Source organism: Oratosquilla oratoria, chromosome 6, assembly GCF_046742065.1.
Source record: "Oratosquilla oratoria isolate Oo_2021 chromosome 6, ASM4674206v1, whole genome shotgun sequence".
Classification (NCBI taxonomy): Eukaryota; Metazoa; Arthropoda; class Malacostraca; order Stomatopoda; family Squillidae; genus Oratosquilla; species Oratosquilla oratoria.
In genome coordinates, this window is record NC_134782.1 from 3,259,220 (window position 1) to 3,272,803 (window position 13,584).

The 13,584-nt window shown below is 38.0% G+C and overlaps 1 protein-coding gene across 1 annotated transcript; it reads right to left on the reverse strand.

The window, feature by feature from the left end:
* Positions 1–274: 274 nt before the first annotated feature.
* Positions 275–13,054, reverse strand: LOC143026035 (polycomb group RING finger protein 3-like). The gene is made up of 6 exons (XM_076186024.1): positions 12,983–13,054; positions 12,459–12,602; positions 8,061–8,213; positions 4,978–5,117; positions 4,538–4,681; positions 275–2,405 (listed from the first exon to the last, which is right to left on the reverse strand). Exons 2-6 carry the CDS (start codon positions 12,583–12,585, stop codon positions 2,280–2,282), a joined length of 690 nt encoding a protein of 229 aa, XP_076042139.1. The 5' UTR covers positions 12,586–12,602; positions 12,983–13,054; the 3' UTR covers positions 275–2,279.
* Between the last annotated feature and the right edge of the window lie 530 nt (positions 13,055–13,584).

The following is a 13,584-nucleotide window of genomic DNA, read 5'->3' on the forward strand; positions in this document are numbered from 1 at the left end:
TGCCTTGCTCTGGATGTGCTGTGTCTTGCGACATTGCTTCTGACCAAGGACAGTGGGTGAGATGCAGGGATGACCAGTCATCCAGGAGGAGCCAAAATAAGAGGGATGGGAGTGGAGTATGTGGGGATGAAATGGGTGGGAGTGGTTTTTATGCCTTTGTTTTTTTGGCTACCTCCTTTGTAAGGGGAAAAAGCCTTTGGTATATGTATATATTAATGCATGAGGGGAAAAAAGTGTTGCTGGGTAATCAAAAAGGAAAAGAAAGGTCAGCGTGAAAGAAAAGTTATGATAAGACGAACAAGAAAGTGGGAATTGGTGGATGAAATAATGAAATAAAAATAGTGCGACTATGAACTAATGTAAAACAGAAAGGAAACCACAAAGTTAAAACTTGGCATATGGGTGCAGAAAATTAACAGGTTGAATAAATGAACATCATTTCATTTCTGTATTTTTTTTTCTCCTAATGGGAAAGAACAAAAAACAAAAGAAATTTATTTGTGGTGAGCAAGTGCCACACATGAATAGATGCATTACCTGCCAAGTCAAACTGAAAAGGATGAGAATGAAGCATTTTTTCCATAACTGAGAACAAATATCAATCCTAAGTACAACAGCTGAATCTCGGAGCACATCATGCACAACAATTTTTGTGCTCAGCAGGCAAGACCAAATTGGAAAAAAATGGAGGTCATACTCACCCACAGCACCTGCTCATAATATGGTGGCCATAGTGCCTAGCCTATTTGCACAACTGCAGTAATATAACATGACCAGCAATATTCAGCATATTTGACCTGGTAAGGCTACGGTGATTACTGTGCTCAGTAGAGAGGCACATGACATGAGGAAAGGGAAGATGGTATGGAGTGATTAGAGATCTGTACAATAATGAAAAGTAAAGGATGTCAGAGGAAATAATGACAGGAAAATGTACAAAGGAAGTTATACTATTTTGTATAGGAATAATGAATGCAAGTCATGTAGAGAAAAAAAAAGATGCTCAAAGGCTATGTAAATTTAGTTATGAAATGAAACAGTGAGAACAAGACAATTCATGAAAGGATCGGGGAGAGAGAGGACTGGAAGAAAAAAATGAATCATGTCAGTCTGGAGTGAGTACATCAAATGGAGATGAAGATGTTGAGATTTAAAGATGAGCCGTAAAAAAATTATTCTCTTCAAAATCTATCTTGCTGGACCAGTAAACACAGGTACAGTGTTGCTTCTAACGAGAAGGAATGCAGGAAAAATAGGATTGAAATTGCAATGGAGAGATGCGAAAATAGGCAAGGAAATCCTATATCTAATATTTGAAGGTGTTGACTGGATGAAAAAAAGTAATTATGATAATAAACTGATCAAATTCATCTCAGGAGAACCAAGGAAATCAGTCATAGCTTTCCCTATAATTTGAATTAGGGGCTGAATAAACCCACCTGTATGGCTGGGTTGGCACCCCCTTACATAGGATGATCAGTTATAGAAGAAAAATTATATCAACATAAATATATCACAACTTTTAAACTGTGAATGGGTCTTCAAATAGATTGCAATTATCCATATGAATATATTTACATTCTTGCATATACCATGGGTAGCAGGTTTCCTGCAAGAGATAACCAGGGCAACAGTATGACTGATCGATTGCACATAGTTTACGTATAAACAATGTAATGCATAACTGGATGCATTACATTCTATTACTGTACTTGCTTACATAAACATCAAATGACATATGAAAATATTATTGTTTTCACCCTGATGTCACTGAGTACTTTTTAAAAAGCATCTTTAAGAGAATACATAACTGATGTTGTGTGTGTGATTCTGACCCGACCTTAATTAAGACTTACAGTTGAAGTTGACAACATCAGTCATTCTGATTAACAGTACACACCTGGTAAACCATTTCTTTTACAAGACTACAATCAACTTACTGCCACAAAGTCTATCCTCATCATTTCAATTAATCATAAAAAATTGGCATTATCACTCGCGTCTTTATTTCATTGCAATTAACAGGAGAGTTACTGAAATATATATATATATGCTAGGTAACTGATGGAGCCAGACCTGGACAGATGTGATGCTTTACTTATACATCACTGATATACATGATAGATTCTTAAAAGTTAATAATGATGAGAGAGAATGAAGCCCAAAGAGCACTGAGACATGGTAAGTGTTTATATAAAATATGAATAGAAAAGCTACAAAAAATGAATGAATAATGACTGTGAATGACAATGATGTAACGTGGAGCAAGGAACATTTATTTATATGTCAATTCTAGGACGATAAAAGAGACACAATGGAGGTTCCTTGAATCTCCATCGAGTTACTTGCACGAATTTAAGAGTATGGTCCTTTCCAAGCATCTCATCATTGCACAATATATCAATCTGTAACACAAGAAACCAGGGTTATTAGATACCACACATGTACTTATGATGTAAATCAAATATTGACCCCCCTCCCCTCCATCTCAGCACATTAAATATGAAAGACCTAATGCTACATTGCTATGACAAACTTGATCTTGATCAAATTCTTGACAATCTCTTCAAGCCCTCTTCTGTCTACTAACAATACTGTACCATCACACTGTATTTACGAGGGAAAAAGGGACAAATGCGAGTGTAATAGTTTCAGAGGGATCTGTTTGTCGAGTGTAGTTGGGAAGGCATATGGCAGGGATTTAATTGAAAGGCTTAGGAGAAAAACAGAAAGAGTACTTGGTGAGGAACAGTGTAGGTTTAAGACTTTAGGAGAGGTAGGGGATGTATGGATCAGATTTTTGTGATAAGGCACATATGTGAGAAAACTTTAGCAAAAAGCAAGGATGTTTTTTGAGCCTTTATGGACTTGGAAAAGGGTTATGAAAGGATAGGCAGAAAAGCACTATGGGAGGCTCAACAGGTATATGGAATTGGGGGAAAGTTGCTAAGGGCAGTCAACATTTTTTATGAGAGTAGTAGAGCCTCCGTTAGAATTGGAAATCAAAATAGTGAGTGGTTTGAGGTAAAGGTGGGACAGCAACAGGGATGTGTCATGTTCCCATGGCTGTGCAATGTGTACATGGATGAAGTGGTGCAGAAGGTAAAGGAGAGGGTAATGGGCAGGAGACTGGAGATGGTTATAGAAAATGGAGAAAATTGGGAGGAGAGCCAGTTGTTGTTTGCTGACAACATTGCATTCGTGGTAGGATCAGAGGAGGGATAAAGGGAGTTAGTGACCGAGTTCTGAAGGGTATATACTAGGAGAAAGTTGAAGGTAAATGTGGGTAAAAGCAAGGTGATGGATGTACAAGGGGATAGAATGGTAGTGTATTGGAAATAAGCCAGAGGAAGTGGTTAGCTTTAGATATTTGGGGTTGCATGTGGCAGGAAAGGAGTGGAGGTGGAAGTAAACTATAGACTGAGAGAAGCAAGTAAATGCCTTGGGGGAAATGGATGCAAAGAGACTACATGAAGGAGCGACTGTGCCAACAGCATCATATGGGGCGGAGAAGAAAAATTTAAATGTATTTGAGATGAAATATCTGAGAAGTATGATAGGAGTTACAAGGTTGGAATGAGTGAGAAATGAGGTGAGGAGAGTGGGGGGTGGAAAAGGAGATGGCAGATACGGCTGATGAAAGAGTATTGGGATGGTTTGGACACATGAAAAGAATAGATGAAGAAAGAATAGTAAGAAAGGTGTGGAAGGCAGAGGTGGAGGGAGGGAACTTGAAGGGACAACCAAGGATGAGATGGATAGATGGGGTGAAAAGGGTGTTGAGCAAGGGAAGGAGTAGGCATGAGATAGGGGCAAGTGGAGAATGGTTGACTATAGATGATACTATGATGCAAGGGAGGGGACAGGGGGGTTGGGAGTCTTTATGTATGAATTATATTTTGATGCAGCACAATGGGATTTCTCTCCATCTTCTCTTTTTCTGCATGAGGGTACATAAAGGAAGGGTGGCTCAACAAATGAGGCAGAACTGCTGTGGATGTGCTTTGTCTTGGTGCAATGCCTCTGACCCAGGGCAGTGGGTAGGATATGGGGATGACCCGTCATCCACAAGGAACCAAGATGAGAGGAAAAAAAGGGTAGTGGATGGGAGTGGAATGGGTGGGAGTGGGTACTTGCCTTTTGACTTTGTTACCTCCCTTATATGGGGGAAAAACCCTTAGTATATAGATAATCTATTCTTGCCCAATATCCTACTTCACACTCCCCTACTCATAACTTTTGTATCCACTTCTCTCATCACTCTATCCATGAACAGCATAGTCATAGAAGTAACTATGTATACAAATTACATTTAGAATGTCTGCAATTTTCTCGTGTTACACTGGTTCTACATCTTTAAAAATGTCATAACTACTTTTCTCCAAAATCAATCTAGTTCAAAACATTTTGCATCAAAAGGCATCAACATAAAAAAAAAGACTATTAAATAAAAATCTTACCAAATTCATGGCAACTATTATTTAGATGCATATTTGTCAGATAAAACAATTTGTGATGACATCTAATGTCTCCTTACCTCTCTATATTTTTGTGGTCCTTCCATGACTTTAAGGGCAATAAACTTCTTGAGATGTGTTATTGTTGCTTGTGCTGAGCATCTTATAAATCGGCGTTTCAAGGGAGCTAGAGTCGAACACTTGCACTCGAGGCATACATTAACCTAAAAATTTTCATCAAAAGTGTTGAGTATTCAAATTCAATGAAAAATTCAATTCCATTATTCTCTAACAATATTACTTATCAAAATGTAGAAATAGAGGAGGAAAAAGTATAAGAAAAATTAAAAAGAAAAGTTATTGTATACACATGGCTGCGATTCTCCATCCATGTTTAAAAAGTTATGGAGGCTTACATGCCCATAAGGCCTATTCAAGTTTGTCAGTTATTTCATAATTTCATGTGAACACTCAACTCTATTGCAACACCATGAATACAACAAAATACTATCAGATATACCTGTTCATCCAGTCTATGATAATCAGTATCATTAACAGCCTTCTCATCCTGCTGTAGTTCTTCATCATTAGCCTGAGGGAAGTCACGTGGACAAACTTCTCCTCTTGCACGGTAGAATTCTCTTTCCCTTTGCAATTCATCTACACAATGGAAAATAGAACATCAGGCAATCTCTCACCTTTCAGTGGTAGAAGGTACACAAAATGTTAAAATGAAGCATCAATAGTACAATTATGTTTGTCATACATATACCAAAGGCTTTTTTCACCCTTAAAAGGTAGCCCCCCCCCCCAAAAAAAGGCATAAAAACCATTCCCATCCATTCCATCCCTATCACATTCCACTCCCCTCCACCCTCTTATCTTGGCACCTTCTGGATGATGGGTCATCCCTGCATCTTGTCCATTGCCCTGGGTCAGTAGTGTCACAAGACACAGCACATACACAGGAAGGCTGCTTCATTAAATCACCGACCCCCCCTCTCCGTCCCCTCATGCAGAAAAGGAGAAGACAGGGAGAAATACCTTCAGGCTGCATAAAATTTTTCTCACACATACTCCCATTCCACTTCATGCATCACATCATCCATATACAACCATTCTCCATTCACCAGTCTTCTGTCCTCTCCCATCCTCCCTCAACAGACATTCCCCTTTTTTCCAAGGCCCCTTCTTCTACCTCCTGTCCTCCTTGTTCCACACATCATCTTTGAACACCTTGTGACTCCCTCCTTGAACCATCCCCATTCCTCCTCCACTCCTAGTTCTACTCTATCCTTCACTCTCTCCCACTCCTCTCTCAGCTTCTTATACTCCTTCTTTTCTTCCTCATTAAGTGGTTCACTCTAAACACCTTCCTACCTTTTGTCCTTTTCCTCTTTCTCCATTTATCCTCCACTCTCAACTTATCTTCCACCAGAAAATGATCTGATATCCCCCACTTTCTCCCCTTGGAACATGTACATCCTTAACTCTTCCTATTATATTCCTATTTACCACTACATAGTCCATTAATGCTCTATCTACCACCCTTCCATCCACCACCCTCTCCCATGTGTACATGTGCTTGACTCTCTTCCTAAACACTGTATTCGCTATCATCAACTCTCTTTCAAGACACATCTCCACAATGATTCTTTCCTGGAACTCCACACTTCATCTATTGGTTCATTTCCTACCCTAGCAATAAGGTCTCCCAATACTACTATATTGACGTTTCTCCCTAATCCCTCTATGCACTCATTTCAATCTATCCAAAAAGCCTCCCTTTCTTCTACACTCTTCTCACTACCAGGCCCATATGCACTTACAAAAACCCACATCTTCACCAGTTTCACCTTCATCCACATTAACCTTGAAGAAACCTCCTTCCACTCCACTACACATTTACCTATCTCTTCACTTACTAGTATAGCCACCCCTTCTCTCCCTCGTCCTTTCTTCACTCCTGAGAACCTTCCAACTACACTCCCAAACTCACATTCGCCCCTCCCTCTCAACTTAGTTTCACTCAACACCAACACATCCATCTTCTCACAAGCATACTGCCTATCTCTTCCTTTTTACTCTTATCTCTAGTTTTCCAACCAGTAATCTAAGGTTTGGGTCTTTTAATGTGTGTGGATGTAAATGAGAGTAAAAAGGATGTTTGTCACACTTTCAAAATATGGAAAATAGGTGATATTCTTAGTAATACTGGGAAAGTTATGAGATGTAATTTATGTATGATTTAAATGGTAAATAAGAAGTGAAGGGAATGAGTATGATGCTAGTAGCAGGAGGGAAGATATTCCTCTTCCTTGCTTAGCCACCTCACTCTGCAGGTATACAGACAAGAAAAAGGTGAGGAGCCTATGCCAGGTAGCACATTGCTACAGCTGAAGCCATCACCTTTGCTCAATGCATTTGGACTGTTGGGGCAGGTAACAGTCACTGCTAGGAATTGAAGACATGTGGGATTAATACCAACAAAGCAAATGAAAGACCAACACATTTCCGATTACACCCAAGAAAATACAGGCAAGGGCCTCAGTTTATGAAAAAACTAATGCCTACAAGGGGCAATGGGTGAATCAAATCATGTAATCACTCACCCATCCATCTCCCCTCCCACCTTAGCACATCATGGATAGGGCCATCTCTGTCCCCCATCATAAAGCTTTGGTCAGAGGTGATGCTGTGAGACATAGCATCTCCACAGTAAAGATTGACAGCCAGAGCTGGTTGACCATCATTTCTTCATTACATGAACCCCACTCCCCATCTTCTCAAAAAATTCAAGAAACAGACAAGATTACCCCTTCTGGCCATGTCATTCTTTCCTCCATCCACAACCTCTTTCCATTATATCTTCCTTTCTCAACAAATATTCCTCTACATTCAAGGCCTCTTTCGTCCTGCCCAGCTACTTAATTGGTCCTCTTTTCATATACATAAAACAAGTATATATGTATATACAACCATATATTGTATACCTACAAGAGAATTGGAGCAACATATGGACTATGGGCAGTATATGCTATGTGCAAGCACACACATACTTTGCTGATGTAGACAAAGCTCACCAGCTAAGTGACCTTCAGTCCCTAAAAATCATCGTAGCACTGCAAGATGATACCCTGCCATGAGGGCATAGCTTTACCCATGGATCAAGTCATATACAAGCTCTCATCCAAAAGGGTAATAGCTGTCAATAACAAGTCAAAAACATAATTCATAATCATTCTGAATCACATGTGCACACACACACAGAAAGAGATCTACCGACTATTTACAGAATTATGAAAGGAATGTAAGTCCTAGATAGATATGATTTATTAAAGTGGGACAAGAGAAAAACAAGAGGACACGAAAAACTCAAAAAGAAGTTATAGAAGAGATCTGAAAAAGAATAGCTTCCCACACAGAGTGGTGGATATCTGGAATAAATCAGATGAGGCAACTGTGTGCAAATACTATGCAAGAATTTAAGAACAAACTTGATACTGAAAGATACAAAGATGGGTCACTATGAGCATAGCTCCCTTCCCATATGATACAACTAGGTAAATACACACATATGTATGACTAGCACATCAAACTTACTTTCTTGAAGGTTTGGTACAAGTTTGTAAACGATGTCTTGCATGGTACGGTCGAAGGAAATGTAGTTCAGGGGATGGGACTGATGAATAACTATTTCACATGTTGGGCATGTGTTTCTTTCTTCCAAATGTTTTACCAAACAGGATTTGCAAACTGAAAAAAAAAGTTACTATCAATATTACTATAAAACCATAAAGCTAACATTGACCTCTTCAATACAAGCCAAAGTCTCATGCACAACAACGGATGCCTAATGTATGATACATTACACCATTTGAGTTATGAAATATAAAATTACTTCTAAATTACTCATTCCTTTTCACTCTGAGTAATAATAAACACAGAAAACATGATCAAACTAGTTCATAGAATTCGGAGGTCACTTAGCTACAGTTACAAAATAAATATATTCAAGATGCCAATGCCAGCATCCTCATATACAAACTCATGCCTCACAACACCTACGTAGGAGTCATTGTATGGAAGAGGTTAAATTCTTTACTGCTTAAAAGACCCACACCTACTGAAAACATGTTAAATCCCATTTCAAGCCCCTCCCATCTCAGCACTTCATGGATAATGGGTCATTTCTAATCCCCACCACAGTGCTTGGGTTGAGGGTAATATGACAATGGAACCCCAGATAAACAAAGCACATGATGGATGCAAACTGCCAATTGTGACAGGCCAATTTCCCAAAGAAACTGATTTTTCTGTTCTTGTACATGAAAATGTCATATGTTTAAATGAAAATGCAAACCAGCCATAATCAGGAATTGACTGTTGAGAGAATTCACTCAAAATATTGACAGAGTGATTGCACCAGACACACACAGGACAACAATAGGTCACATAAATAATTTCCATATAGCACCACATCAGAATGATAGTCACAGTTCTATCTAGTACCCTCAAACCCACCCAGCCTTCATAATGTATCATACAAACACAGACCACTTAACACAATATTAGAACAATTCCAGCAGCATTTTATTTGAAAATCTACAATAACTTACCTCCCTTACCGTACCATATGTCCAAACAAAAACAAATACCCACTCAGATCACAAAACAAGCACTCCTCCCAGCATGAGCAAGAATTGTCTTGCCATGCCTACATTAGGACATCACCCCAAACTAAGAGTATGGTAATAATACGGAACTGGCCTGGCACAACACCAACAGCCCTTGATGCAACCACCACACTGAAGACAGAGTATTTTATATATAATAATTCTCTTGCATTCACTCCTCCCAAACTGGTACACAAAATCTCCTCACTGAGGAATTTTTGGGCTGAGCAAGTAACTATGGCTGGTTTCTTGGGGACCACAGGTGTCCTGCAAGAGAACCAGGCCAACAAATTGACTGACTGATATACATGTTAACAGTATCCGCTTCAGAATAGTTCATTATTTTTTAAGATATCATTTACTATGAAAAGAACCAAAAGGCATTATTTATACAATTCTGTCAGTATTAGTTGAATGAATCATTTATGAGATATTCTTATATATTTAGATTGCACTGCAAATAAGACTTTTAATAAAACAGTCAACAATGTTTGACAATAAGGGCTTTGTAATAATTTATCTACACAAATATTTTGATTAGGATTCATATCCTTTATCAAATTGGTACTGCATTTACATGAAACTAGACTCCAAGAAACTTTATATCATGTGATTATATTCAGTGAAAAGAAGTGGCAGTGCACATGTACCAGAGCTCACATAATATTTGGCTCTAGAAGACACCTTATGTCAAGTAAACATAATTACTGCAGACAGAATAAACATGTGCAGTGCTAAATAGGACCGTTTGTAATAGGCATCTTACATAAGAGGGGACTTAATGCAGGCTAAAATTACCTTGATGGTGATTTCTGGTTTTATTAAGAATGTAATCTAGATATTACAGCTTGGGATGTCAGGTGAGACCAGGTTTCCCACCTAAACAGGCCTTCTGTCTGTTAGTTGACCTTGCCAGGTCAGTGACCTAGGCAGTCCTGCCAGGTACTTGACCTAGGCAATCCTATCCCCAATGGTGCAGCCATTTGTTAAAAGGGCAAGGGGTAAGGTTTTATGGGTTGCCATATGGGAGATGTGTCACTCATCAAGTATAGATATGGGTGTTAGTTCTTTTATATAGGGGTTGGTTACATGGTTGGTGAGCATGGTTAGATATGGTGTATACATATTAAGTTATGGTAATATAATTGGGGTAGGTATGAGAAAGAGTTAAATGGGTCTGTATGGTGACATTAGGCATAATTGTTGTCTTAGCAATGAGTCAAGATATTTTGAGATTGGGAAATTGGTGAGGTCTGCAATATTGGGGGTCTTGCCAAAGACGAGTAACATGTCACATGTGTGTGGATCACATGCATGGTTAGTGATGGTTACGTTGCCTCCTCAACCTTTAAAGGTACATCTGCATAGCTTGGGTTAATGTCGTGACAGTGGGGTTTGGCATACAAAATTGAAAAAAAAAAAAAAAGTAAAGTTGCTAGTGGGAGATATTGACTTGTAAAATTCATTTGAATAAGTAAAAATAGGGGTTTATGTATATCATCATATCTTGGATGTGTTCAATAAAACTATGTAAAAATATTTTCACTTGCATGTACATTCTCTTTCTAATGAGAACGACTTATCACTTTGCATTAATTATATTCTTTCTCTGTTCAATGAGAATTGATGTTTGTCACTTTAGGTCACTTTAGTTCCGGAATATCTTTTATATGTTTGTATTTGTTCATGGGTACACTTTCACTAGAGGCATAGCTTTACTGAAGACATGACATCCTAAAAATATCAGTTAGTTTGTTTTTAATGAGGACATGTTAGTACGTGTAAGGCTAAATATAACAAGTTTTAGTTTATTTTGATAAAAACATGTACATTTTTTTTTACAATGGACATGGTGATATCAGTTTTTGAGATTATTTCTAATGAATTGATCTGGTTTTCCAATGTCTCTGTGAGAAGCTACATAAAGTTGATTGGGCTGTTTTATCTATTCATTTTTTTCCATTGTGTTACGAGTTAAATGTAGCTGGTATTTGTTTCATCGAGGTTTGTGAATGATGATTGGTTACATTTTGGGGGAAATTATTATTTCTGTGAATGATGTTACTGTTCTTATCATCACCCTTGTACATAGATTATGGAAATCTATAGGTTTTGTTATAGTTAACCTTCAAGTATATATATATATAAAAAAAAAGAGGTATATATTACATGCATGGGTTTCAATTATGGTTTGAAATGATATTGGTTGTCTTTCTTTCTGAACAAAGACATCTGATAATGACATCCTTTGTAGATGACAAGAATCATGAGACAGATACATTCTACATCTGCTTTAAGAAAACTTAAATACATTGATCTCGTGGGTACAATGGAAGAACATGACTGAACAATGACAAGCCTGAGCTCTTAAGGTATAGTAGGAACAACCACATTTGAGCTAAGACTGAATACAACTGCAGCAACACAGTGATCACAGAGAACCTACATGTGAGCGACCTCAGGATCTACACAAGTAACGACAGCACTTTCTCCCAACACTACACCATCATCATCCAGGCACCAACATACAAGAGAGGAAGCATGTATGATCAACACTAGAAATCTATGGTGCATCCCAGGCTAGAGTAATGCTGCCAGTTATGGTCTTCATACAAGAAAATAGATAGCATGAAGATCAAGGAACCTCAAACAACTTTCACCATTACTTGGTACCTCAACTCCTGGAAAAGACCTATAAGGTTGGACATCTTTTCTCTTCAATGAAGATGGGATAGGTATCTAATTATCTATGTGTGGAATATCATAGAGAAATCCATATGTAATACAGAACTAGTAGTAGAGGCGAGTCCAAGGATAGGCAGACTGTGTATAGTTCAAAGTAGAGGCCTCATCCTAATGGATAAAAATTTTCATAAACCAGTTTCAATTTCACGGGAGTACAATTAACCAACTGCCTCCCAAGAAAGATACGAGACTTAACCAGAATAACCAACGACATATTCACATCTTATCTAGGAACGTGACTTGCCAGCATATCTGATCAGCCACCTACTCTAAGTTACGTCAACTCCAACACCAACTCTACCTGAAGTCATCCAAGAAATCAGAAGAGAGGGGCTGTTTGGTCCTGGAGTGAGCAGAGGCCCACTTCAGTTCTGCCAATAAGTGGCTAAATTCTTCAAAGGTAAAGAATGTGACTCACATGCCTAATCTAACCTTACTCAACTTAACCTCTATACTCACGAAACTGTCCATGGACTCCCCGTTAAGCCTAACTTAGGGAGCCAAGGAATTTAACTTTTAACATGTTACATAGCTATGTAAAATGTTTACGAAGTACAAATAAAATCGATGAAATACTTACAAGTATGCAAACATTCTGTAACCGTGGTAGCATCCACCAAATATCCTGAACAAATGGCACATACAATATGCTGATTTAGCGTCTTCAGCTTGATGCGCCGCTCCATGGCGACTGCTGACCCCTGCATCCTGAAGGAAATATAGACTGCTCCTTGTTAGCAACTTTCATGAATATTTTTGCTATCTGTCAAAGTAACTATCTGTTGTCATACTTATCATATACAAGTATATTTTGTACAATATATCAAAATAATGAAAAACAATAGTACATTATTAGAGTACTGATGCCACTGTGTTTACTAACTTTCCATAATTTCTAAAAGGTCATACCATTTTTTGCTTTACTTCCAGGCCCAGGGTCCCGGTAACAACATAGACAACCGCGATTCCTTCAATTATTTCCCATATTTCAGCAGTTCGTGGATTTTAAGGAATTTTCTTAAACAACTGTCTTCACAAGACAACAATATATATACTCTTTTTCATTAAATAATAAGAAGATGACCTGAGCCATCAAATTCTTACCTTTTGTCGCCCAACACCTCAGAAGTTTATGTTGACAACAACAACTCAGTGTTGGTCCAACATTGTTAGGCTGTTAGGAGTCATCAATTGACCCAAAGAAAAAGCGCTAACTTTGAAGACTATGCCAACTTAGTAAAAAGTACGGAACACATACCATATATTCCTAATAAATAGACACTCTGGTTTTAAGCTTAATCCATTAAAAGATATTCCTGCTGTAAGGTCATGATTGACTAATTGAAATATGAATCTAAATATTCTCCGGCCAATAGTTATCAACGCTCATTGAACGTGTACACATTGTGACTGTCATCACAGTTAGGTGATTTTTCATGTAAGTATTATCATCAACTCTTCTTTGATATTTGTAGAATAATGTTTGAGATTCTTTATATATTATTTATGTGTTATCAAACTTATGCTAGTAGACACAATTTAAAATTAAAAATGTGACCATGTTAACAACTGCGCCGACATCTGGAGAAATACGCTAACAAAATAGTCTTTCCTTCATAATCATTTAAACATGAAGTAAATATGATTTCCACGATCCAGATACTACATTCATTGATAAAAATATATTCTAGTGATTTCATTGTTAA